The sequence below is a fragment of the Muscardinus avellanarius genome, assembly GCF_963383645.1.
Source record: "Muscardinus avellanarius genome assembly, chromosome: 7".
Taxonomy (NCBI): Eukaryota; Metazoa; Chordata; class Mammalia; order Rodentia; family Gliridae; genus Muscardinus; species Muscardinus avellanarius.
This window is the reverse complement of record NC_137793.1, coordinates 102,584,960-102,611,567: the sequence shown is the minus strand read 5'-3', so window position 1 is coordinate 102,611,567 and position 26,608 is coordinate 102,584,960. Positions and strand designations below refer to the sequence as shown.

General features: G+C 38.6%; 1 protein-coding gene across 1 annotated transcript in view; it reads left to right on the top strand.

Moving 5' to 3' along the window:
• The window catches only part of SWT1 (SWT1 RNA endoribonuclease homolog), a gene marked incomplete at both ends in the record, with an annotated part of 80,364 nt that overhangs the window by 6,678 nt on the left and 47,078 nt on the right, over positions 1-26,608 (top strand). Inside the window, 10 exons of the mRNA XM_080698751.1 lie at positions 894-952; positions 4,744-5,443; positions 8,238-8,297; positions 10,114-10,243; positions 11,791-11,892; positions 12,845-13,033; positions 16,860-16,953; positions 19,862-20,007; positions 22,842-23,005; positions 24,938-25,076. Of these exons, the coding sequence (XP_080554877.1) occupies positions 894-952; positions 4,744-5,443; positions 8,238-8,297; positions 10,114-10,243; positions 11,791-11,892; positions 12,845-13,033; positions 16,860-16,953; positions 19,862-20,007; positions 22,842-23,005; positions 24,938-25,076 (1,783 nt within the window). The remainder of the gene's footprint in view (positions 1-893; positions 953-4,743; positions 5,444-8,237; positions 8,298-10,113; positions 10,244-11,790; positions 11,893-12,844; positions 13,034-16,859; positions 16,954-19,861; positions 20,008-22,841; positions 23,006-24,937; positions 25,077-26,608) is intronic.

The following is a 26,608-nucleotide window of genomic DNA, read 5'->3' as shown; positions in this document are numbered from 1 at the left end:
CTACCACTAAACTATAGCCCCAGCCCTTTTTATTTTTTATTTTGAGATAGTTTCTCACTAGGTTTCCTAGGTGCTTCAAATGTGTGATCTTCCTGTATCAGCCTCCCAAGTAGCTGGGATTGCGTATGCACCACTGTGTCTGGGTGCCTGCTATCTTTCAATTATTAGTATTATTTTGTTCACTCTTTTACTTGGGTACCTTCCATCTTTTTTTTTTTTTTTTTGCAGTACTGGGGATGGAACCCAGGGGCATTCTACCTCCAAGCTACACACCCAACCCTAATTTTTAATTCTTTATTTTGAAACAGGGTCTCACTGAGTTGCAAAGGGCCTCACTAAGTAGCTGAGGCTGTCCAAAAAACTGTGATCCTCCTGTCTCAGCCTCCCGAATGCTGGGATTACAAGCGTGCGCCACCGTGCCAGGCACCTTCCGTCTTTTAAGGTTGTTGTTTTGAATTCTTTTAGTATTTATTAACTCTTTTGCTTTGACACTTACATTATTTTTACGTTATGTCCTTACACTGGATTATTTGTACCTAGCCTTTCTAGCTCTCTGCTTCCTTGTCTTGGCCTTCTATCCCTCAAGTACATAGAGAGACAGGGTGAAAGAGTAGAGCGTTGGCTGGGTCTGGTTTCAAATCATAACTCTGCTGCTGACTTGCTCTGTGATACTGAGAAAGATACCTGGCTTTGTTTATACTTTATCTGTAAAAGAAGGATGATAGTAATATCTGTTCTACAAGCAGATGAGGAGGATTAAGAAAATTATATCAGCCTATTCACCAACACATACTTATGAAACAAAATATGATCTCCCAGTCTTCTTTCCCAATAATGACAGTGCCACTGCACAATGAATATTTTCTAAGTGATAGTTTTTTTTTTTGTTTCAGAAATCAAATCATACAGATATTCAGTACTGTAATATAAAAAGAAGACAAGAACTGAAAAGGTAAATTTCCCCTTTTTCTTGATTATTTTATTTCTAATTAAATTTTTATTTTTAAGCTGGGCGTGTTGGCGCACGCTTTTAATCCCAGCATTTGGGAGGCTGAAACCGGAGGATCGCGGTTCGCGGACAGCCTCAGCTACTTAGTGAGGCCCTCTGCAACTCAGTGAGACCCTGTTTCAAAATAAAGAATAAAAATAGGGCAGGGGGTGTGGCTCGGAGGTCAAATGCCCCTGGGTTCCATCCCAGACCCGCAAAAAAAATTTTTTAATTAAAGTATTTATTTATTATTTTATTTTATCATTTTTGGCTTAGGATTATGATACTAAATTTTTAGAGTTGGAAAATCTTTTATTTACTTTGATTACTACTGTTTCCATGCATATATTTTTAGTTATATCACAAATAAGGATTATCAAATTTTTTAGTATTACTATAAGTTTAAGAAAAAGCTGAGCATAAAAGTGCCAAAACTCTATTTTGTAAATGACATTTAAATAAAATGTAGATTTTTATCTCATGCAGTTTATTGATTTGGGCCCACGATTATAAAATATGTAACTTTACTTCCTATGCTAATAGGGAAGCTATGAGGCTCTTAGAAATTATAGACAAGTTATCTCTATTACCTGTGAACAGAATATGTAGCTTACTAAATTGATACAGCTCATAGAAGCATTCATTAGCCAGTGTTCAATGGCAACAAGAGAACTTGGGAGGTAGTAAAAGTTGGAGTAGGAGTAGTAAAAGTTATTTTTCTCTAATTGCTGTATTCTTTAAGTAAAAATTTCAGAGAATTTTGTCGTTAAAAAATAAGTCCTACGCTGGGTGTGGTGGCGCACGCTTGTAATCCCCATGCTTGGGAGGCGGAGACAGGAGGATCGCGCAGGTTCAAAGCCAGCCGTATGCGCTGGTTTAGGAGACCCTGTTTCCAAATAAAAAAGTATAAAAATAGGTCTGAGAGTGTAGCCCGGAGGTAGAAGGGCTTCCAGGAACCCCAGTACCACCAAAAAAGAAAAAAGAAAAAAAGTTCTGCCAGCCAGGCGTGTTAGCTCACACTTGTAATCCCACCATTTGGGAGGCTGATACAGGAAAATCATGGTTTGTGGCTAGCCTCAGCTGCTTATTGAGGCCCTTTGCAACTTAATGAGACCTTCTTTCAAAATAAAGAAAGAAAAATAGGGTTGGGGATGTAGCTAAGAAGTAGAATGCCCCTGGGTTCCATCCCCAGTACTGCAATAAATAAATAAATAAAAATCTTGCCACTCATGGGGGTCCCTAAATGTGATAAGTATAATGTGCTCTGCAGAGAGTTACGGGAAAATAAAATGGCATTAAATATATGCTCTGCATCCCAGTCTCGGTTAACATCTTCTAAAGGCAAAATACAAAGACCAAAAAAAACCTTCTGACTTCAAGTTTTCTTTTGTATCTTCTGTTTTTTCTTATGATATCATCTGTTTACTTTTGTCTTATCGAAGTATATGCTATCACTGATTTCATGTTATGTTGGGTATCACTTGCTAAATTTTTTGTACTATATCTTAATGCCTTTATACTGTCCTTTTTAATTTATTTTATTTTTATGTTTTTGGTGGTACTGGGGTTCCTGGAAGCCCTTCAACCTCCGGGCTACACTCCCAGACATATTTTATATTTTTTATTTGGAAACAGGGTCTCCTAAGCCAGCGTGTGAGGCTGGCTTTGAACCTGCGCGATCCGTCTCTGCCTTCCAAGTGTGCGGATTACAAGCGTGCGCCACCACGCCCGGCCTTTTTAATTTATTTGAAATTCTAAAACACTACTTGACTTGTCGCTGTGCTGAAGGGCACATCTTTTTTTTTGGTGGTACTGGGATTCCTGGAAGCCCTTCTACCTCTGGCTACACTCCCACGGGCTACACTTCTAGACCTAGACCTATTTTTATACTTTTTTTTTTATGTGGAAACAGGGTCTCTTAAGCCAACACGGCTGGCTTCAAACCTGCGCCATCCTCCTGTCTTTGCCTCCTGAGCACGGGGATTACAAGCGTGTGCCACCACGCCCGGCAGGGCACATCTTTTTTAGCCCCTGATGTTGCATCCATATATACAAGGATAAAATGTAAATAGATTTTTGATTGATATACCTATCTCCTTTGACTTATTTGTGTAGTTTCAGAAGGAAGAAGAGATAATATCATTGCGTTCTTTTGAGACTATAATTTATTCTACAGATGCTTTTAAGTTCAGCGTGGCCTCAGTTTATATTCGGATGAGATCAGGCGCGTTCCAGGTGGTATGGCCGGAGACCTCAGTTTATATTCAGAATTACTATTTGGCTTTTGCGTTTGGTGTGCTAAGTGCTTTCAGTAATACCCGGCATGCCTGAAACCCATGTTTGTTCACTAAGTGTGCTGTTGTATGAGATACACATTACTGAGGAATCAAAACATTTAAACATTTCTAAGCTTTTAATTTATATTGTCAAAATCCTTTGGAGAACTGTCAGATCATTTTGCACATCTACCAGCAACATAGGAGAAGGGCTCTTTTTCAGCCCCTTGCCAATATTTAATCTTACTTTAAAAGCTGTTCTAATGTGATTAAAAAATGTTATTATTTTAAGTAGCATGTCTGTGATTTTTTTTTTTTTTTGGGTGGTACTGGGGTTCCTGGAAGCCCTTCTACCTCCGGGCTACACTCCCAGACCTATATTTTTTTTATATTTTTGAAACAGGGTCTCTTACGCCAGTGCGGCTGGCTTCGAACCTGCGTGATCCTCCTGTCTCCGCCTCCCAAGCACGGGGATTACAAGCGTGCGCCACCACGCCCGGTGCATGTCTGTGATTATAAGAAAGTCAAATTTTCTCAAATGTGTATTAGCCAGGCTCTTTTTCAATAATTTTCTATTTATGACTTATCTTAGAATTTTAGGTTTTTTTTTTTTTTTTTTTTTGCAGTACTGGGGATGGAACCCCAGGGGCATTCTACCTCTGCGCTACACTGCCAGTCCTAGTTTTTATTCTTTATTTGGAAACGGTCTCACTGAGTTGCAAAGGGCTTCACTAAGTAGTAGCCGAGGCTGTCCACGAACAGCAATCCTCCTCTCCCAGCTTCCAGAGTGCTGGGATCACAAGTGTGCACCACCACGCCCAGCTGTTAGTACCCTTTTGATTAGCTTTTCATCTGCTATGGCTAGTAAGTTCTGTATTGGCAGATACTGTCTCCCAGCTCTTTTACTCCTTTAATGTGCTAAACTTTAGTCACATACAGTCCACTGTTTTCCTTCATTATCTATCCCACTGTTGTTAAGTTAGAAAGTTCTCTATTAGTAGTCAAATCATAGCAACACTTGTAATCCCAGTACTTGGGAGGCTGAGACAGAACGATCTTAAGGCCAACCTCAGAAACTTAGTGAGACCCTGTTTCAAAATAAAAAAAAAGTTGGGGGTATAGCTGGGATGTAGAATGCCCTTGGGCTCAATCCCTAGCATCCCCCCTCCAAAATAAATATTCCTTTTTTCTTTTCTAGTTATTAAAGATTTAATAAGTATAGCAACAACAACAATAACAATAATAATTTTACACTCACATGTTTAATCCACTTGGAATTTAGATTGTTTAGTATTATATAAAACTGTAACCAATGGCTGCAACATCATCTGTTCAGTATTTCTTTCCACTTTATTCTTCAGTAAATTATCTCTTATTTTTTATGACGTTAAGGGGAGCCCAGTCTCATCCCTAACACAAGTCTCACTCTGCACTATTTTATAATTGTTATGTAACCTAAATTTCTATGCGGCTTTACAGATTGAATGTAGAAGTTGACACGCCCAGAAAGAGATCAAAAATCAATTCTTTATCCCATGGACCTGGTAAACTTCAAGATGCATCATGTTCAAATGATAATCAAGTTTTTTCACAAAGTCCTTCTTCAACTGGAACTAAAAAAGAGGGTAAAGATATTAAATTGACAATTGTTGGGAGTAATATTGACCATGGAATTAAAAACCTTGGCAATCCTAAAACTGCCAGAGAAGTGAAGCGTAAAGCTGGTCAGGTACAGGAAAAGAAGTGGCCTCACGTGCTTGCCCAGAGAGAGAAGGTGAAAGAACTCAAGAAGGAAATAGCCAGCAAGCTCAGCAACCATCCTGAAAAACACGTCTTGGAGAAATGCAAGAAAAATCAGTCTTCTCAGGATTATCATTCCAGAAAGATAATTAAGGACACCTTTGAATCTAGAAAGAAGATAAGCTTCAAAATCCCAGTAAAATCTTGTAATAGCCTCCAGAAATTTGCAGAAGAAAATGGTTGTAATAAGTCAGAGACCAAGCAGGAAGCAAAAGAATGCCTGGAAAGAGCCCAGGTTTCATTCAGTCTGACCAGGCACCAAACTGGACACTTCCTTTCAGATTCCACATATAAGCCGACCATTCATGAGTGGAAAGGAAAATGCCATCCTGAGCATCAAGAAAGTAATGGCTCAGGTTCTAAGGAGAACATTACCCAGGTAAGGTGGTACAATGCGAGGAATTTGATTTTAGTAGAGAAATTTAACGTAGTCAGGTTTTAGTTGTCTCTGTTACTGATCATAATCAGAGGGATGGTTCAAATGTAGTCATGAGGTATGTGGTGTTTTATTTTTTAAATTCCAGCTTCCTTGGGAAGGTATCCTGGCAAGTAGCAAGGATCCATACATAATACATGGGATGGGACTGTGTGTTAAGAAGTCCTTTGAAAAAGAGTCTGGTAGACTCTGCCAGGGTTTTATAAGTTATGTAATGTACGAGTTATGGTAATAGTCTTTGGATATACTCTTTTTTTTTTTTTTGGTGGTACTGGGGTTCCTGGAAACCCTTCTACCTCCAGACTACACTCCCAGACCTATTTTATATATATTTTTTATTTGGAAACAGGGTCTCTTAAGCCAACAAGGGGCTTCGAACCTGCTCAATCCTCTGGACTCCGCCTTCCAAGCACGGGGATTACAAGTGTGCACCACCACACCCGGCAGTTTTTTATTCTTTATTTTGAAACAGGCTCTCACTAAGTTGCAGAGGGCCTCACTAAGTAGTTGAGGTTGCCCAGGCATGGTGACACAAGCCTGGCTCTTGTTATGCTTTCTTTAAGAGAAAATAACCTTTTTTCTTTTTTAGATTTTGTAATCCTTTGATAGAGAAATTTCTCAAATTGCCAAACCTGTACCTCTACCCCATCAAAAATTAATGTTCTGAGCCAGGTGTGGTGGTGTTTGCTTGTGATCCCAGAGTTTGGGAAGCTGAGATAGGAGAATCACAGATTGTGGCCAGTCTCAGCTACTTAGTGAGGCCCTTTGCAACTCAGTGAGACCCTGTTTCAAAAAAAAAAAAAAAAATAGGGCTGGGTGTGTAGCTCAGAGGTAGAAAGCCCCTGGCTTCCATCCCCAGTACCACCACCCCCCAAAAAAAAAAGAGAAAAAGAAAGATTAAAAAACAGAATCCCATTTAACCCTTACAACTCTGGGATATAGAAATCCATTCATTTATCAAACATTAGTTAAAGGTGGCTCTTATGTATCAGATACTTTTTTAGGTGCTAGTCATTTGAGAGATGAGTAAGAGGATTTTTACCCTAGAAAAGTTCCAAGGGAGGCAGGGAACGTAATTGCACTTTAGTGAAGAAACTATCAGCCCTAAGAGCTAGATGTGGCGTAGTTTCAATCTCTCAGGGCTCACTGAAGTAGAGATTCTTAGGCTTTGCTTGAAGGACACGTGGAAAGGAACAAGGGCCCTCTGCGGGAAAGAGAGCCTGCGCGTGTGAGGGCCGAGGTTGACCAGAAGGCATGTGGGCACCTCAGAGGGTCCGTGTGGTAGAGGGAAGATGTGTAGAGAATTTTAGAGGAGAAGCTGGATGGACACCAGGGTCCAGACAGGACCATTCTGTGTCTCATGGGAAAGGCTGGCATTTTATTTTGTATTCCTCTGGATGGAAGAGAGCTACTGAAAGATAACCAAGAAAGCAAGATAATCACATTTTCCCCTTTAGAAATCCCTTTGGTAGATAAAACCATTATCCTCACTGAATCAATTCCCTTTTGAAATTGCCAGGGGAGGCTTTAATCTTAATCCATTTAATAAAGCTGGGCAGGGAAGGCAAACGGTTAAATGCCCACTAACAGATTGTTGGGTGAGAGAATTCACTGAAGTCCCTGGACGTGGACTGTAGTCAGAGAGCAAAGGGTAGTATGGCTTCAAGAAGAGAGTAAGACTTAGATGTCAGGAGTCGCAGGGAGTCTGACAATAATGGCTAGACTTGCTTGAGACTTCTCAATTTAAGAAAACCTTAAAGACATCTAAAATTTAAAATAGAGAAGATATTTTGAATCTCATGATCATGGGCTCGTGTGTGATGTGAATGGAGTTATATCATGTGAGGTTTGATGTTGGAAAGTTAGGGAAAGCATTTTTGCATATGGCATACTTGTTTAAAGAGGGTGTATAATTTACACTATAGATAGTTTCCTATAAAATAGGTAGGAGTTTGGAGTTTTCTTGAACAGTTCTTAGGAGGTGACTTGGTTGCAGAATGCTTTTGCTGAGCGGCCTATCACCTGTGAGGCAGGGTTAGTAAGGATTCATCCAGTCCAGCAGAAGTGTTGGTACAGAGTTGGAATTTATAGAAAGGTTTTTGATCTCTGTTGGAGGAAAAATAAATAAAACACAAATCTCTTGTGCTGTAACCACATATGATGTAACCATATATCACACAAAACACAGGGCATGTTCAGCCTTTTCTCCTTATCCCCACTGCAGTCCTCCAATTCCCTTTGTTGTCCTGTAGTGTCACTTTAGAGATGGCTCAGTGACTTCCAGGTGAAAATTTTCTTCCTCTGAATGCCAGCTTATCTTTATCATGGTTCTTTCTATTTCTTAGGGTGGCATATAGTTTTAATACTGAATATGAGTACTTTTAGGGCTGTCTATGTTAAGGAATAAAGCCTAAAGAATTTCTCCACATTGCATGACTTGATAGAGTGGGTCTTTTCTATGTTGGGGTGTGGTTTCTTGTGTGGAAGCAATTTTGCCCCTTGTGGGACATTTGGCAATGTCTGGAAACAGTTTTGATTGTCAAGATTAGAGGTAGGTGGGTAGTAATGCTGACATGTAGTGGGTAAAGTCCAGGGATGTGCTAAGTATTCAGCAATGCCCAGGATAGCCCCTATAGTATAGTATTACCAACCTCCATGATTAATAGTGCTAGTGCTGAAAAACACTACTCTAGTTATATGCTTTATTTTTAACTAATAAAATTACTTTTCATTTCAGAGTTTTGAAGTAACATGTTCTTCACCTCCACCTGAGAGTATTCAAGATACAGATCAAGAGGTTACTGATGTACTCACTTATTTTGAGTATTTTTAATTCAATCAAACAATTTTTACTTTTAGTAAAGCACCTGTAAAAATTATAATATGAAAATAAGTCTCTTCTTAAATCAATATGTAGATTTTTATGAAATCTTCAAAAACTATCTGGAAAAAGTAATTACATTTACTTGATTACCTTTTTGCCTTTGTTTCTAATAGGCTAAACTGTTTTGAAAATATATAGAGCCTGTGGCTCACCCGTTGTCTGAATTTCACTTTAATGCTATCATGCTTTTGCATGTGTATGCCTAGGGATGCCAAGATGTGTTAGGATGTTAATGTGTTTTTGCTTTATATTTTTACATAGCAATAAGATGAAATTATTATTCAATGAAAATGAGTGTTTAATATTTTATTTAGTGCCTCATTTCCTAGCTAGAATCTCTTGATTAACCCTCATAGAATTATTAGATAGAATTTTATGTTCTGTGCCCCCAAATTAAAGTTAGATTCACAGAACATTTTGTATTTTTCTATTTAAGCTATATATTGAGAGAGAGAGAGAGAGAGAGAGAGAGAGAGAGAGAGAGAGAAAGTGTGTGTGTGTGTGTGTGTGTGTGTCTGTGTGTCTGTGTTTCGTCTGTCTGTCTGTCTGTCTGTCTGTCTAGAGATTGAGTGTTCTACCTCTAGCTACAACCAGCCCTATTTTATTTATTTTGAAACAGGGTCTAAGTTGATGAGGGTGGCCTCAAACCTGTTATCCTCCTTTCTCAGTCTCCTAAGCACTGGGATGATAGGTGTGCACTACCATGCTGGCTTGATAGCTTTTTCTGTCTTTATTATTATTTTTGTGTGTGTGATGCTTGGGATTGAACTCAGGGGCATTCTACCCCCAAGTTTTACCCCCAGCCCTATTTTATTTTTTTATTTGGAGACAGAGTCTCACTAAGTTATGGAGGGCCTTGCTAAATTGCTTAGGTTAGCCTAAAACCTATGATCCTTCTGTGTCCGTTTCCCAAGTATTGCATTTAAGCATATAGCACCTGGCTTTTCCCTGTGTTACTTTTATTTCTTTGTGGTACTGGGGATTGATCCCAGGGGCATTCTATCTCTGAGCTACACCCTCAATTCTATTTTAGTCTTTTATTTTGAAATAGAGTTTTACTAAGTTGCAGGGCCTCACTAAATGGCTGAATTACTGGAATTACAGGCATGTGCCACCATGCCCAGTGATAGCTTTTTATTTGTGATAGTTGTGTTTTTCTGTCTTGTGGGTCAGTGCCCTTTGATAGAAGGTTTCTCACTTTCACTCTAATGCTGGACTGTATTTTTGTTTCTTCACATCAAAATATATCAAGGGTCTTAAGATCTGTATATGTGTTTTTGATGGTTCACAAACAATATTAGAAATCTTATGAACACTCATCATCAAAATAGAGTTGACTCTTGAAGTGCTTTGAAGTGAGATTGGGAATGAGCATGAGCTTATTTTGATGTCTGTGTACTAGGCTCTATTCAAGGAGCTGACATAACTTTTTTGTCACAAAAATCCTGAGAAAGTAGATGTTTAATATTCCTTTCTTGTAGGCAAGTAAATTGAGACCCAGATAGTTAACTACTTTGCTTGCCTAAGGCTACAGAGATAATAAGGACTATTTAGAAAAACTATGTGTATGTCTATAAACCTTTATTTTTTTTACCATGCTGCCTCCATGTTTTTGTAAAATGTTTCTTCCCACAAACTATCTCAGGTGACTTAATTAGTTACGTTCTTCTCTTATTCATCTGCAGAGTAAGTAACTCAAAATCTTTCACTGGGGTCTTTTACAACTTAGATGCAGATAGTAGAAGAGCTTCATGCTGCACGCGTGGGGAAGACTGTGGACTTGCCTGTAGTCCCGCCCTCGGGAGAGCTCACGAGCATGGAAGTCGACACAGTGGAGGACAATGTGCATTCCTCTGCGGGTATAGCCACGTGCATGTTTCTGATCTCCTGTGCTTTCCTAAGAGTTAATGTTCAGCTTTTACAGTATTTAGATGAAAAACGATACTCACTTGAAATGATTTGGTACATTTCTTTTGGCCTCACGAATCAGGTCTAAATTTTGTCTGATCATTTATATCATTTGTATATCTTACATTATTAGGCAGTTAGACATATTTTTTCTTGCTCTTTTACCAAGAAGCAGTAGAGTTATGGTTTATCTTTTTTATGCTTTTGTTGATAGATTTTTGCTATGAGTCCCTGCAGGTCCTACCCACCCTCCATATACCCAGCAGTTAGGTGGGTAGCGATATCTTTACACATAGGACAGCGTTATGTGAACTGTTTCTTTCATCAGCTCTTCCCTTTCTTCTCCCCACCACCCTCTCCCCATCCCTTTCCACTATTCTCCTGGTCACTCTTCTCAATCATCGATACCTTTTTTTCCTATTTTTTGCTCTAGCTTCCCATATGAGAGAAAGCATTCAGCCCTGGACTTGCTGTGCCTGGTGAATCTCATGGTCTTCTGCTTGTGCTCTTAGTCATACCTTTTAACATTCCAACTATGTAAAATGCTAATGACCAGATATAAGGGCAGACTTCTTGAGGCATTATCTTCATGGATTTCTGATTCATATAGTAAAATTTTGGTTATTTTTACTACTAGAAGAGAATGATAAACGACTGTTGAAAATGTGTTAATATACTCTTTGAGTTCTGTTGACAAAGCTAGTCGGGCTAGCTTATATTCACATTGCACATTCAGTTACATTCAATTCAGGTTACAAAGTGTTTGCCTCTGCATTAGTGATCTGATCCTCACACGGGCCCTACCAGATAACAAAGCCAGTATTATTATATGTATATATATTTTTCACATATTTAGCCTTTCAGTGATATTTTACTCATTATATTAAAATTAGCTCTTAATTACTAAGTTGTTCTTGCACACCTACCAGAGGTGCAGGACAAGATTCAGAAACATAGCTACTGCTAGAGAAGTCAATTTATGACTTACCATATCCTATCATCAATTTATGATATTCTACTGGTAGATAATTAAACATTGATTATTCGAGTTTCCCTTAAGCACTGGAGTAAAAGCAAGTTTGTTTTTCTTATTTAAAGAACTTGCATTTCTTAAGAAAGCTATGGAAAACACTTATCTAGTTGTTCAAAGTCTTGGATCTAAGTCCTCAGGATTTCAGCTTTACTCATATCTTATCTTCTCTATTCATTTGGACTTAAATGAGTCCCCTCCACCAACCATCCGCCTCCTTTCTCCTCCAAACAAGTCTGTCCAAGGCCTTTGGTTAACTGGGGAGAGATGTACATGGCAATCAGTGGTGGGCCAGATAGACTGTAGCTTAGAGTCCAACCACTGATTCTCTTATACAGTTAAGTATAAGACATAGAGGGGTTTTAAACTTAAGAGAATTTTCTGTGCTTCTATGATATCAAAAATTTAGTTATTATATACATTTATTACCAATTGTCATAAAATCAGAACTTTACTCCTTTTTTCTAGCGAATACTGCTTCAGACAAAAAGCTTCTAATTGTTATTGACACAAATATTCTGATGAATCATCTTAAATTTGTTAGAATCTTGAAGACTACAGAAATAACAGGTATTTGCATAACAATATTTATAGGCTCTTATTTTCTTGAAGTTATATTTTATATTGAGTGACATGGGTTTTTTTCTTTACCGATACATCTCCATTTGGATACACTGTTAAGCATATATATGTATATATGTCAATCAGTTTAAGTAAAAAGGATCCTACATAGGTCAACCTAGCAATCTAAAACTCACTTGTTAAAATTGCATTTTGTTGTAATTTAAAATTATTTGTGTCAGACATGGTGGCACATGCTTATAGTCCCAGTACTTGGGAGACTGATACAAGAGGATTACAGGTTTGCAGCCAGCCTTAGCAAATAGTGAGACCCTCCACAACCTAGTGAGACACTCTTTCAAAATAAAATAAAATAGGGCTGGGGGTGTAGTTCAGAGGTAGAATGCCTCTGGGTTCCATCCCCAATACCACAAAAAAAATAAAATCATTTGTGTATTGTTAAATCATTTACATTATAAACCTTGATGGTAGAAATCATGTTTGCCTAACTCAGTCTTTGTTCTTTAGTAGTATGTATTTTTAGCATGCTCTTGGCCTGTATCCTGTTTTTAATTTCTATTTTTTTATGTATTGTCTGTCTGTTTCCCTCCCTCCCTCACCCCCTCCTTCCCCCCTCCCTCTCTCTTTTTGTGGTACTGGGGTTCCTGGAAACCCTTCTACCTCCAGGCTACACTCCCAGACCTATTTTATATTTTTATTTGGAAACAGGGTCTCTTAAGCCAGCGCGTGCGGCTGGCTTCGAACCTGCACGATCCTCCTGTCTCCGCCTCCCAAGCGCGGGGATTACAAGCGTGCGCCACGCCCGGCTGTTGTCTCTTGATTGTAAATTTCCTAAGGATAGGGACTATATACTTTAAGGACTTTTACTTCTTCTACAGTAATTTGATTTAGTAGCTCAATATGTATTTGTTGTCTTTTAAGAAGTCTTTTTTCTTTTTAGGCTTTGACAGGCTTGTGTTAATAATCCCCTGGGTTGTTGTGCAAGAGCTAGATCGGATGAAGGCAGGAAAACTGCTAAAACATGCCCAGCATAAAGCTGTCCCTGCAGTGCATTTCATCAATGAGAGTCTCAGAAGTCAAGACAGAAGGCTGTGGGGCCAGTCAATACAACTTGCATCTCAAAAACTTTGTGAGTAGTGTTCTTCCAGGGCACTTACTGACAAAACCTTTTTGGGTGCTGATGCATTATTGAAGGGAAATGGTGTGAAAAACATAGCCAATGGAATATGAACTGGAAAGGGCATTGGATGCTTTTGTGTGTGTGTTTCCTGGTACTAGAGATTGAACCCGAGGGCACTACTTCATCCTGAGCACCCTTTTCATTCCTTTTTTATATTCTGAGATGGGGTCTTGATAAGTTGTCCAGGCTGGTCTTGAACTTAGGATACTCCTATCTTAGCCTCCTGAGTAGCTGGGATTACAGGCATGCTCCACCAAACCTGGCTGTTTTATTCACTGGAAAAGCACCTGAACACCTGAGTGTGGTGGCACGCACCTGTAATGCTAGTACTAGGAGGCTGAAACAGAGGCTCACAAGTCTGAGTCCATTGTGTACTAATTTAGTGAGACACTGTTTCAAAATAAAAGTAAAAAAGGGCTGTGGTATAACTCTGAGGTAGAAGAAAAGCACTTGGGTAGATACAAAGAAATCATCTGATGCTAGGTGCATGTGTGTTCTATTACACCAAACCTCACTATGATGTATGGTTATAATGCACCAACAAAATTTTATTAAAATGCTTATTGAATAACTTAACGTTTCATGAATATTTTAGTTTGGGGTCCATTTTCTAGCTCTATCAGTCTTAGTTAAAATGTTAATATAGATCATCTTAAACTTGGCAACTTGAGAGCAGTGTATTGTTACTTTTAAATCTCATTTTCTTTGCTGAATTAAATTGTTTAAAGGTATCTCATGATTCTAAGTCACTCATTTTGCATTATCTGTGTTACTTTGAGCTCAAAGAAGGTAAATTGGCTGCTATGTGGCTGTCATCTGAGTAAAGAACTGAGTCACATCTCCCTCAGGCTCATGTCCTTAGATAGTTGAGCTCTGTTTCGATTTCACCTCTAGATTATGCACTCCTGAACAGTTTGTCTTTCCACATCTAGCTGTCATAGAGATCTGACACAAATTTGGCTCTATCTGATTATTTATTGCAGAAAAAAATGGGATTTCCGTTTTGGGATTCACAAATTTACTTGGTTTAACACCCCTTTAAAAAAATTGTATATATTACTCAGCGCCTCCTGGAAATCTACCTTGTTTAGACAAATGAACAAATTGATAAGCAGCGACAAATTTGCATTCTTTTATGGATCTGTATTTTGTTCCAGCACAATTCCCCCTCCAATGGGATGGTTTTGCCCACTTTGGAAACCTGAGGATTACAGGATTAAATAATGTAGGCTAAAATTTGAGAGAGAAGTGGTTATAACCAGGGTACAAGGCTCAGGTTCATTATCTCGTCAGTGTCTTGAATTTTAGTGTGTAAAAGACTTTCCAAGAGCTTCAATCATTGTCTGGGTTCAGGCTCCTTAAAGTCCTATCTAGAAGCAGATCTGGGCTGTGGTTCTGTAGTATGTTTTATTAACCCTAGGAAGGTCTGATACAGGGAGTATAAGGCTCTTTGACAAGCATTGTCTTTGTTATATTTCTATACATTGCATTATTTTCACAAAAACTGATTTTTTTTTTTCCAGTACTTGGGATGGAACCCAGGGCCATTCTACCTCCTAGCTCTTTTCCAGCCCTATTTTTTATTCTTTATTTTGAAACAGGGTCTCACTGAGTTGCAGAGGGCCTCACTAAATAGCTGAGCTGTCCTTGAAACACGATCCTCCTGACTCAGCCTCTCAAATGCTGGGATTACAAGCGTGCGCCACCATGCCTGGCTCTGAATTTTTAACCACATGTTTTAAGGCTTGGAGAATGGCAGAGTATAGCCTCTCAGCAGGCTGATTAACATTTGTTAGAAATTACTTTTTGTGTTCTCTGTCTGTGCATCTCTGGATGAATTATTTTAGAGCCTAAGGAAAAGCAGACACAAGAAACTGGTTCTTACAACCAGGCCTGGTGGCACACACTTGTAATCCCAGTACTTGGGAGGCTGAGACAGGAAGATTGCAGGTTTGAGGCCAACCTCTGCAACTTGGTGAGACCCTATTTCAAAATAGAAAATAAAATAGGACTAGGGGTGTAACTTAGAGGTAGAATTGTGTTCAGTCTCCAGTGACACACACACAGAAAGAGAGAGAGACAGAGAGAGGCAGAGACAAGAGAGAAGAGAGGAAGGAAGAGGGAGGGAAGGAAAGAGAGAGGAGAAGGGAGGCGGGGACAGAAGAGGGGGGGGAGAGATAGGTAAGTAAGTTAGTTCTGTGACTGGTGAACAGGTGCCCATTAGATTACAGACCTCTTAAACTGAGACACCCCCCCCCCCCAGTACTGGGATTGAACCCAGGAGTCATTCTGCCTCCAAGCTACATCCTGAGCTCTATTTTTTTTTCCCTTCATTTCACTTATTTCGAGGTCTTACTAAGTTGCAAAAGGCCTCACTAAGTTGCTGAGACTGGCTGCGAACCTGTGATCCTCCTGTCTCAGCCTTCCATGTACTGGGAGAACAAGCATTATGCCCGACTTAAACTGAAATCATTTTAAATGTGATATAATTACATAGCTTATTTAAAAATCTATGAGTGTCTGAATGGATACTACTACAGTTCCTAGCACTTTGGTTATTAGTTCAACAGCTAGCTAACTGATCTTATTTCTTTCTTTTGAGTTTACGGATAGGCATATCCTAGTCCATTTTAGTAGTTACTAGCCCCTTTATTAAATATGCAATATGGTTATATGAATTCTAAATCTAGATTTCACAAGACATTGTTTTGTTGTCCTCTTTTTATTTAGAAAGATTTATTTCAGATAAGATATATTTAAAAAAAAAACAGAGCTGGGCGTGGTGGTGCACGCTTGTAATCCCCGCGCTTGGAAGGCGGAGACAGGAGGATCACGCAGTTTTGGAGCCAGCCACGCTGGCTTAAGAGACCCTGTTTCCAAATAAAAATATAAAATAGGTCTGGGAGTGTAGCCCGGAGGTAGAAGGGTTTCCAGGAACCCCAGTACCACAAAAAAAAAAAAAAAAAACATGTTTTGTAGCCAAATGCGGTGGTGTGTGCTTGTAATTCCATTACTTGAGAGGCTGAGAGGTGGAACACAGGTTTGAGGACAACTTCAGCAACATAGCAAGACCTCTAGCAACTCATAAGACCCCGTTTCAAAACATGAAAGAGGGGTAAGGGTGTAGCTTGGGGAAGAATACCCCTGAGTTTAATCCGTAGTACCAAAAACATTTTTTTGTTTTTGTTTTTTTAAAGTAGTTTTAGGTTAACACCAAAATTCAATGAAAAGTACAGAGATTTTCCCATATATCTCGATTCCCACACACACACAACCTCCCTCATTATCATCTCCCACCATAGTGCTACATGCATTGCGACTGATGAACCTACATTGAGCCACCGTTATTACCTGGAGTCTGTAGTTTACATTAGGTTCACTTTTGGGGTTCTAAGTTGTATGAGTGTGGAGAAATGTATCATGACATGTATCTACTATATGGTATCACACAGTTTCACTAACAGACACTTTATTTTTTTTGGTGGTACTGGGGTTCCTGGAAGCCCTTCTACCTCCGGGCTACACTCCCAGACCTATTTTTACATTTTTTTTATTTGGAAACAGGGTCTCCTAAGCCAGCACGCGCGGCTGGCTTCGAACCTGCGCGATCCTCCTGTCTCCGCCTCCGAAGCGCAGGGATTACAAGCGTGCGCCACCGCGCCCGGCTAACAAAAAAACTTTTGATAGTTTTAATTTAGAAGTACAGCCCAGATCATGTGTGTGATAGCCATATCTCTAATGTGCTCGTTGACGATTGCCTTTGCTAAATTTGCAGATGGATTGAGCGATGAGAACAATGACGATCGAGTATTGAAATGTTGTCTTCAGTACCAGGAATTGTTCCCGTGTTCTTTTGTTATTCTGTGCACGTGAGTTTTACTATTTTTAAAATAACGCCATACCAAAGAATGTTTAAAAATTATTGTATCCACAAAACCAAGGATCCAAAACACTATTTTCTAAATCTGCAAGTGAGCATACTCAGTTATGTCTGATATGCTTGTGATATGTGAGCTCTAGAGGGATGAATTCTCAAGTAGGTGAAGTTTTTAGTTTGGGGTGTGTGTGTGTGTGTTTGTGTGTGTGTGTGTGTGTGTGTGTGTGTTACTAGGGTTTGAACACAGGGATTCCTACCTCTGAGCTACACTCTCAGCCCTATTTTATTTTGTAATTTTTTTTGCGGGTCTGGGGATGGAACCCAGGGGCATTTGACCTCCGAGCTATACCCCCTGCCCTATTTTTTTTTTTTATTCTTTAGTTTGAAGCAGGGTCTCACTAAGTTGCAGAGAGCCTCACTGAGTAGCTGAGGCTGTCCGCAAATTGTGATTCTCCGGTCTCAGCTTCCCGAATGCTGGGATTACGAGCATGCGCCATCAGGCCCGGCTTATTTTGTAATTTTGAGACAAGGTCTCACTAAGTTGCAGAGGGCCTCAATAAATTGATAAGGCTGGCTCTGAACCTGCAATCTTCATGTCTCAGCCTCCTAAGTACTGAGATTACAGGTGTGTACCACCATATCCGGCTTCATTTTAGTATTGTTTGTATACTATTCAGAAAACTTTGAAAAACCAAGGGAAAGTTATTATTAAAATCTGATGGAATTTTTAGTCATAGGAAGTATGAAGATTATTTATTTATTTGGAGAGGTTAGTATATGTTACAGTTCTGCTCTGAGTGCCCATTATGGAATTAGACTACCTCGGTTAGAGTCCCGAGTCTCCCACCTGTAGGTGTTGTGATCTTGACAATATTTCTAATTTAGTTTTCTCATATATAATAAAGAGGAATAGTACCTATTTCAGCCGGGCATGGTGGCGCATGGTTGTAATTCCACTACCTGGGAGGCTGAAACAGGATCGCAGGTACATGGCCAACTTCAGCAATCTCATGAGGCCCTGTGCAACTTAGTGATACCCTGTTTCAAAAATAAAATAGGGCCGGGCGTGGTGGTGCACACTTGTAATCCCCGCACTTGGGAGGCGGAGACAGGAGGATCGCCCAGGTTTGTAGTCAGCCTCTCTGGCTTAAGAGACCCTGTTTCCAAATAAATTAAAAAAAAAGGTCTGGGAGTGTAGCCCGGAGGGAGAAGGGCTTCCAGGAACCCCAGTACCACCAAATAAATAAATAAATAAATAAATAAATAAATAAATAAATAAATAAATAAAAAAAAAGGGCTGGGAATGTAGCTCAGAGGTAAAGTGCCTCTGGACTCAACCCCCGGTATCTATCACACACACACACAAAAGAGTAAGACCTTTTTTATAAGGTTACTATATGTGTTCAGCCAGGTAATTTCCATGTAAGAGTTTTACCCCTTTTCCTTTGCTGCTGCTGCTGTTGTTTTTCTCCCATCTAATATTTTCATCATTTACTTCTAACATCAAACTAGTGTAATGCTAAGTAAAATTGTTATTTTTTACATATAAGAAAAGCATCCAAAGGTCTAGAGGAACAATTATATTTGAAATCTTAGTCTGCATTTTATTTATTGCACGATAGAGTTGGTGGTTGTTTGTCAGACTCCTCTCCGGCTTCTGCCTACATGTTCTTGCTCTGTTGTCTTCAGATAGTTGTTTTTGTTCAGATTTTATAATTCTTATGTGTGGAAAGGTTAGTCTGACCATGCTTCTCAGGTCATTAACAGCAGCAGGGAGCTGGTTAGGTTCCAGAACAGTTGAACATGCGCCATCTGACCATGCCACTTCCCAGTTGAGGCCTTCGGGCCTCAACTTTCGGCCGGCCTTCCTCTGCAGCCTCACACACCAGGTTCTAATCTGTTAGTTTCCTTGCGCACACAGCAGATTCACACTATTGCTTGTGCTCCTGAGTAATTTTCATTGTCTGCCCTGCGTCAGTTATTGTCTCCTGCTGTAGTTCTTTCTGTTTTTATTCTCTTTGGATGCTCATATCCCTGTGTTCCGATCCAGTCCCCATGGACCGGTTATAATTCTGGACAAGTTACTTAACCTGTCTTTACATCTCAGTTTTTCAACTATGAAATGAGGATAAAATTATTATCATTTATAGCTCAGAGGTTTGTTACAAGGATTCAGTAGATTATTACACACACACACACACACACACACACAGCACTTAGAATGGTGCTTGGTGCCAGGAAAACATTTAGAAAATAATAATTATTATTTTCCAACCTTCGTATGATGTGGCTCTACTGTATGTAAATTCTTTTATTATCTCTATTTTTATTTTTAAAATTTTGTTATTTATTTTTATGTGTCTTTTATTGGGGATTGAACTCAGGAGCATTCTACCTCTGAGCTACACTCCAAGCCCTATTTATTTTGAAACAGTATTTCACTAGGTTGATGAGAGTCTCACTATTTGCTGAGGCTGTCTTCAAACCTGCTGTCCTTCTGTCTCAGCCTTCAAAGTACTGGAATTACAGGCATATGCCACCACGTTCCGCTTATATTTCTATTTTTAAAAAAATTATTATCTTTTAGCGGGTGTGGTAGCGCACGCTTGTAATCCCCGAGCTTGGGAGGCGGAGACAGGAGGATTGAGCAGGTTCAAAGCCAGCCTTAGCTGGCGTAAGAGACCCTGTTTCCAAATAAAATATGAAATAGGTCTGGGAGTGTAGCCCGGAGGTAGAAGACCCCTGGGTTCCATTCCCAGTACCACAAAAAAAAAAAAAAAAAAAAAAAAAAATTATCGTTTGCTGAGAATCACCAGTCTCTGACTAGATCTCATGTGTGTTGAGTTGCCATATGGTTTATCGTACAAACAAGCATTTTTTTCTCTTAACTTTACTCTTAGGGATGATAGAAATTTAAGAAGCAAAGGCCTAATAAGTGGTGTGAAGTCACTTAGTAAAGAAGAATTGAGTGCAGAGTTATTAAACTTCTCTCTGAACACAGATGTGTGTCATCAGCCTTGTACTTCTAAGCAACAGTTGAAAGCAGGTAGTATTTTTACTTTGAATAATTAGAAATATATTTTATTTTTTGCACGAAGATTATTGATAACATTTGGAATTAATGGTAAATTTTCATCTTCTACATAATGAAATATCAAATTGTAGACATATAAGCCTTACAAATAAATGAAAATTATAATAATACAGAAGAAAACAATTAAAATTGTTACATTCTATATATGCATTTACAAGTAGATTTTGTATTCTCACACATAATTTTACATATTTACAATCCAGATGTGCATCTTACTTTGTACCTTGCAGAGTATACCTTTTACATTAGTAGTAGCTAGGGGAAATACTAAAGAGACTTTAGTTCTTTTTTAAATTAGCTTCATATTTGTAACTTCTGTTAGTATGATTAAAAACAGCTGGTAATACTTATAAACAGTTTTCTCTTTTAAAATTCTTGACAATAAACAAGGATAGAGTGATACGTTAATAGATGCTGGTGAGAATAGGAGGAAAGCGGGAGTCTTACACCCTGCTGATGGGACTGCAAATTAGTGCAACCACAGTGAAAGTCAGTGTAGAGGTTCTTCACAAGACAGGAATGGGACCACCGTACGGCCCAGCTCGACAACTACTTAGTACTCTTCTGAAAGAGTCCAGGCCAGAATGCCGTGTTGATACACGTGTATCCCTGTTTGAGGCAGCACAGTCCACAGTCGCCAAATTACGGAACCAACCAGACATCCATCAACACACGAATGCACAGCGAAATGTGCTCTATACCCACAATGGAATTTTACTTAGCCATAAAGAAGAATAAAGTCATGTCATTTGCAGGAGAATGGATGGAACTAGAGAATATTATGCTAACTGCAATTAGCCAGACTCAGAAAGTCAAGGGTGGGACTTTTCCTCTCATATGTGGAAGTTGGAGAGAAAATTGAAGACAAAAGGGACTTAATATAATTGAGGAGAGACACCAGTGGAATAGTGAGAGTGGGAATATAGGAATCAGAGAAGAAAAAGAACTGATGTAGGGAACAGTTCAAATTATATAGGGAAGTGTCACTGCCAAGCTCAGTGACGTGAACAGGGAGGGTGGGTCACGGAGTCAGAGGTGACGGGAAACATGCCAAGACTGTGTGCACATACGTTTCTATCACCTTTTTATTTTTTTTGGTGGCACTTGGGGCGGAACCCAGAGCCTTTCTACCTCCAGGCTATACTCCCAGACCTATTTTATATTTTTCTTTGGAAACAGAGTCTCACTAAGTAGCTGAGGCTGCCTTCGAACCTTCGAACCTGCGCGATCTCTGGTCTCAGCCTCCCAAGTGCAGGGATTACAAGCGTGTGCCACCACGCCAGGCTGTTTATATCACTTTAAACCTCACTGTGATGTATAATGTGAATACCCCAGTAAAAGTAAGAAAAAAGTGAAGACAATACTGTTCTATTCTCTCTCTTCTTAACCAGAATGATCTGTCCTGTAGCTTGATATTTAATGGAATATTATATTAAATGGCGTCATTTATAAACACCTCACCTTTTCCCTCTGTGGGGAAAATAATTATTGAAGTATCTATTATCAGATGCAGTTTTTTATATATAATTGGGTAAATGCTAGTAAATACACATACTGCTTATTTGCTCTTTTGGAGAATAACATTTTGTCATAACACTCAATGGCATTTGGGAAGATTAACGGAATGATTTATGTTTTTTTTTTTGAGGGTGGCATGAGTGGAACCACCTCGTTATATTACTGTCATTTTGATTCCTTAGTTTATATTTGTAGTTATGTAATCCATTTAGTATTTTGAATTTTACTATAAGGCTATTACAGTTTTCAAGTATCAAAAAAGTAATGTTAATGAAATGATTTAAATTAAAAATAATAAAAGGTTATATTTAAAGGAGAGCCTGAGGTGGTTAAGTGTGAAACTTGGGTTCTTTCAAAACAATTTATTGATATGAGCTGAGGTTAGAAATGTATGCTTTTTTGGGGGAAGAAAACCCATTTTGATTCAGTTGTTGGCTTTGTCTTATAAATAAATCCATACATAGATAAATATCTGTGAAATAAAATTAAAAACTGTAGTTAAAATACCATTCACATTTTTTGCTCTTCTGTTGGAGTAAAAACATTGTAGTCCCTTTTTGTCAAAAAGAAAAACATTTGCTGAAGTAATATTCTTCTTGCAATAGAGATAACATGTTTCTAAATACTGTTTTTTTAATTTTTTTTTTTTTTTTTTGGTAGTCTTGGAGGTGGAACCCAGAGGCTTTCTACCTCCGGGCTATACTCCCAGACCTTTTTTTATATTTTATTTGGAAACAGGGTCTCACTAAGTTGCTGGAAGCCTCACTGAATAGCTGAGGCTGGCTTTGAACCCGTGCGATCCTCCTGTTTCAGCCTCCCAAGTGCGGGGATTACAAGCATGGGCCATCACGCCCGGCCCTGTTTTTTTAATTTTTAAGGTATCATTTATTTAACAGTTTTTTTCTCATATTTATATGTGGAACATATTGAAAGTTGTGTACATTTAGACTGTGCTTAGTGCCCCTTTTCCCTTCCCCTTCCCCCTCCCAACAATGAGTGTCCAGGTTAACCATCTCTCTAAATACTGTTTTAAAAACAGTATTTTTTTGTTTTCCAGATAATTCTAATTAAATACATAAAATGTTATATATAGCCAAATACTAATTATATATTTGTTTATTGTTAGTGCTCTAAATATAGCCTGTAACTTTTTTTTAATGGTTCTGTGAACAGTTATTGTATATTCCAAACAGGCAAAAGGCACTATGCTAGGCACAGAGGCAAATACATACATTGTTACTATAGTAACAGATACATTTTTTTTAAAGAAGCAACACAAGTAGAAGAGCACTCCGAGGAGAAATCTACAAGCTCTGGACTGTCCATTCTACTTGAGCGTGTAATGTCTGATCTTGAAAAATCTCTTGGAACAGCTTTGTCTTCGATATTAGAAACAGAAATGAAAATTGCCTTTGGAAACCTTTGGATGGAGGTGATTAGCTCAACTCTATTCATTGAAATTTTGTTTTTTATTACTAAAGATTTGTTATCTTAAAAGGAATTTGTATAAAATGAATGAGCTTAATGATAATTTATATCACATTAATTTTTTTCTCGTGTGTGTGTGTGTGTGTGTGTGTGTGTGTGTGTGTGTGTGTGTGGTGGTGTGTGGTGTTGTATGCTGGGGATTGAACTCAGGGATATTCTGCCTCCAGGCTACACCCCGTATTTTTCATTCTTTATTTTGAACAGTCTTACTAAGTTGTGGAGGGACTCACTAAGTAGCCAAGGTTTGGCTTCAAACCTTCGATCCTCCTGGCCCAGCCTCTCAAGTATTGGGATTACAAGGGTGTGCTACACACCTGGCTCTCCTAGTTTTTGAAATAGCTTTTTGAAAGTTAAATGGTAGACATTTCGTAAAAGTTAGGACTCTATATTATCAGTGTGTGTGTGTGTGTGTGTGTGTGTGTGTGTGTGTGTGTGTGAGGCAACAATATGGTCCATGTACTGCATCAGACACACTGTCCTCATGGGTTTTAAAATGAATCCAGAAAAACTGCTCATTAATTTGTTTTGAATCAAAATGCCTGATATAAGGAATCCTCATAAGTAATAACGTGTAATTCAGAAAAAGAATTGTGTATTTTGACTTATGGCATGTAAATGTGAGAATCAAAGTACAAATTGGTCACATTATCAAGGTATTTTGAATTTCTTTAAATATCATTTTCTATAATTTGACAATACACCAAATTTTGCATTGGTAAACATTGTTTAGTGCTTGTTAGGTGTTCACGTTTTAGCTGAGAAGCCTCCGTTGTAGCATGTATCTCTACGCTAGCTTGTCAGTGAGGTTCTAATATTGACAGTGTGATGTGTTTGCTCCTTGATTGTGTCATCAGCTGTTGAACCAAGATGATGAAGACTGATCCACAGATTCTGGGAGAGTTGACTTAAGTTACACATTTCACTGGGCGTGGTGGCTCACGCTTGTAATCCCAGCGCTTGGGAGGCTGAGACAGGAGGATCGCACAGGTTCGAAGCCAGCCTCAGCTACTGAGTGAGGCTCTTAGCTACTTAGGGAGACCCTGTTTCCAAATAAATATAAAATAGGCCTGGGATATAGCCCAGAGGTAGAAAGCCCCTGGGTTTCATCCCCAGTGCCACACACAAAAATAGTTACATATTTCATAGTAGAAATATGAATGATTCAGAAAAAGGAGTCGACTGCTTACAGAACTAAATGATTAGTTTTCTTTATGAATCTTTCTAAGGGTGTAGTAATTTAATTAAAAATTTTTAAATATTTTAAAAAGAGTATAGTAACTAGCAATTATATTTGACATTTTTTCTGTATAAATCACCCCCTCCAAGTTGTATGAAACCATTAGATTGGTGTCTTCATGGAAATGACCATATTGAAAAGTGGGTGGAAGAAACTTTGCTTCTTCTCTATTTAGAGTTTCTTTTTGTATTTAAAGTTTGTTCAGTGATGAAGATTAATAGTAATATGAAATTTACAAAAGCAGTTTGTAAAACATTTTACGTTTTAAGACTGATTAGCTTATACTTTTTTTTTATTTCTTTAGTAGTACTAGGGATTGAACCCCCGGGGCATTCATTCTACCTCTGAGCTACACCTCCACCCCTATTTTTTTTAATTCTTTATTTAGAAATAGGGCCTCTAAATAGCTAGGGCTGGCTGTGAACCTGCAATCTTCCTGTCTACCAAGTACTGGAATTACAAGGGTGGGCCACCACACCCTGACTGATTAACTTTTAATAAAGCCTATTTTAATTTTAAAATAATTTAGCTAACTACATTTCCCCCAGAAGTATATGTAGGAATTCCTAAGTAGGTGTGTTTAAATAAAATGACTATTAAATAAATCTATAGATGCTAATCTTTTTAAATACTCTTTAGATGCTGTACTTGAAACCACCATGGACTCTAATACATTTATTACAGTGCTTTAAAAAACATTGGTTGGCTGTGTTTGGATTAGTTATGGAAAAGAATTTGCTTTTAACTGTTGAAAGCCTATATGAAAATCTTTGTAAAGGTATGAATCTTTTATATGTTATTCTTCAGCAGTGTTAAAAGTATTAAGTCTAACATATATTCCAAGGGATGTGAAGATGAATTAATGAAAAGATTGTTCTTTTTGTGTGTGTATGGTACTGGGGATTGAATCCAGGAGCATTCTCCTGAGCTATACCCACAGCCCTCCTTTATATTTTATTTTAACTTTGTTTTTGGTGATACTGGCATTTGAACTCAGGGCATTCTACCTCCAAGTTACACCCCCAGCCCTATTTTGTTTTATATTTGGAAACAGGATCTTGCTAGGTTGATGAGTCTTACTTCTTTCTGAGACTCTCTTCAAACCTGGGATTCTTCTGTCTCAGCCTCCCAAGTACTGGGATTATAGGTGTGCATCACTGTGCCCATCTGTTGTATTTTATTTTGTTACAGGGTTTGATAAGTTGCTGAAGTCCTCACTCTGTTGCTGAGGCTGACCTCAGACTTACAATCCTCCTGTCCAGTTTCCCAAGCAGTAGGATGGCAGGCATGCACCTTCATGAGTGGGTGTGGGCTGCTTCTTAATGAACTATTCTTCTAATTTCTAAAGGAAATTTGTTACAGCTGGATGAATGAATGGATATAGGTCTTAAAGGTTATGGATATAAATGGTAACATTAATGTTCATCTATATATATACAGGAACATTAATAATGTTATATATAACATAACATATATAACATTAATAATGTTACATATAATATATACATACAAACTGTGTGTGTGTGTATATATATATGTATGTATGTGTATATATATATATATATATATATATATATATATATATATATATATATATATATGGTTTGTTTCAGTACTAGGGATTGAACCCAGGCTGCACACAAGCACTGTATTGCTGAGGTATAACCCCAGTCCATGAGTGAGAGAGTGTGTGTGTGTGTGTGTGTGTGTGTGTGTGTGTGTGTGTCTGAGCTACACCCTCAACTCAATTTTTAAGTAGCTGAGGCTGTTCCTCAAGCTGGAATCCTCCAGTCTCAGCCTCCCGAATGCTGGGATTACAAGCATGTGCCACCACGCCCGGCTTATATACGTTTTAATGACACTTGCCAAACTTTTAAAACTGTTTTGCCATCTTGGGTGAATTTCAGAAGTGGAAGGGACTGCAGCGAGTCACTGACTCGGCGGGTTTTAGACTGCACTGAACAGACCTTTGGTTTTTGAAGTGGCTGTGCTGCCGCAGATTGCAGGTGGAAAAGTTGGCAAGGGGAGCTTGGTAGGTGTCGCCTTTGGCCTTCAGCTCCAGTTCTTTTTTTTTTTTAATTTGTTCAACTTCATTTAGGGGTTGAAAAAGAGTTTCTCTGCAAAGAAAATGTGAACATGCTAATCTACTGTTACCAAATCTAGTATTTTATGATCACAGAAATTAGCCCTGAGATAGTGACTTACCTAGAGCCAAACAGCGAGATTTGTCTTGCTATACCTTAAAAGAACAAGTACGACTGCTGTTATGGGTTCAGTTGATTGTTTTATGTATTTGGTATATTTGGTCTA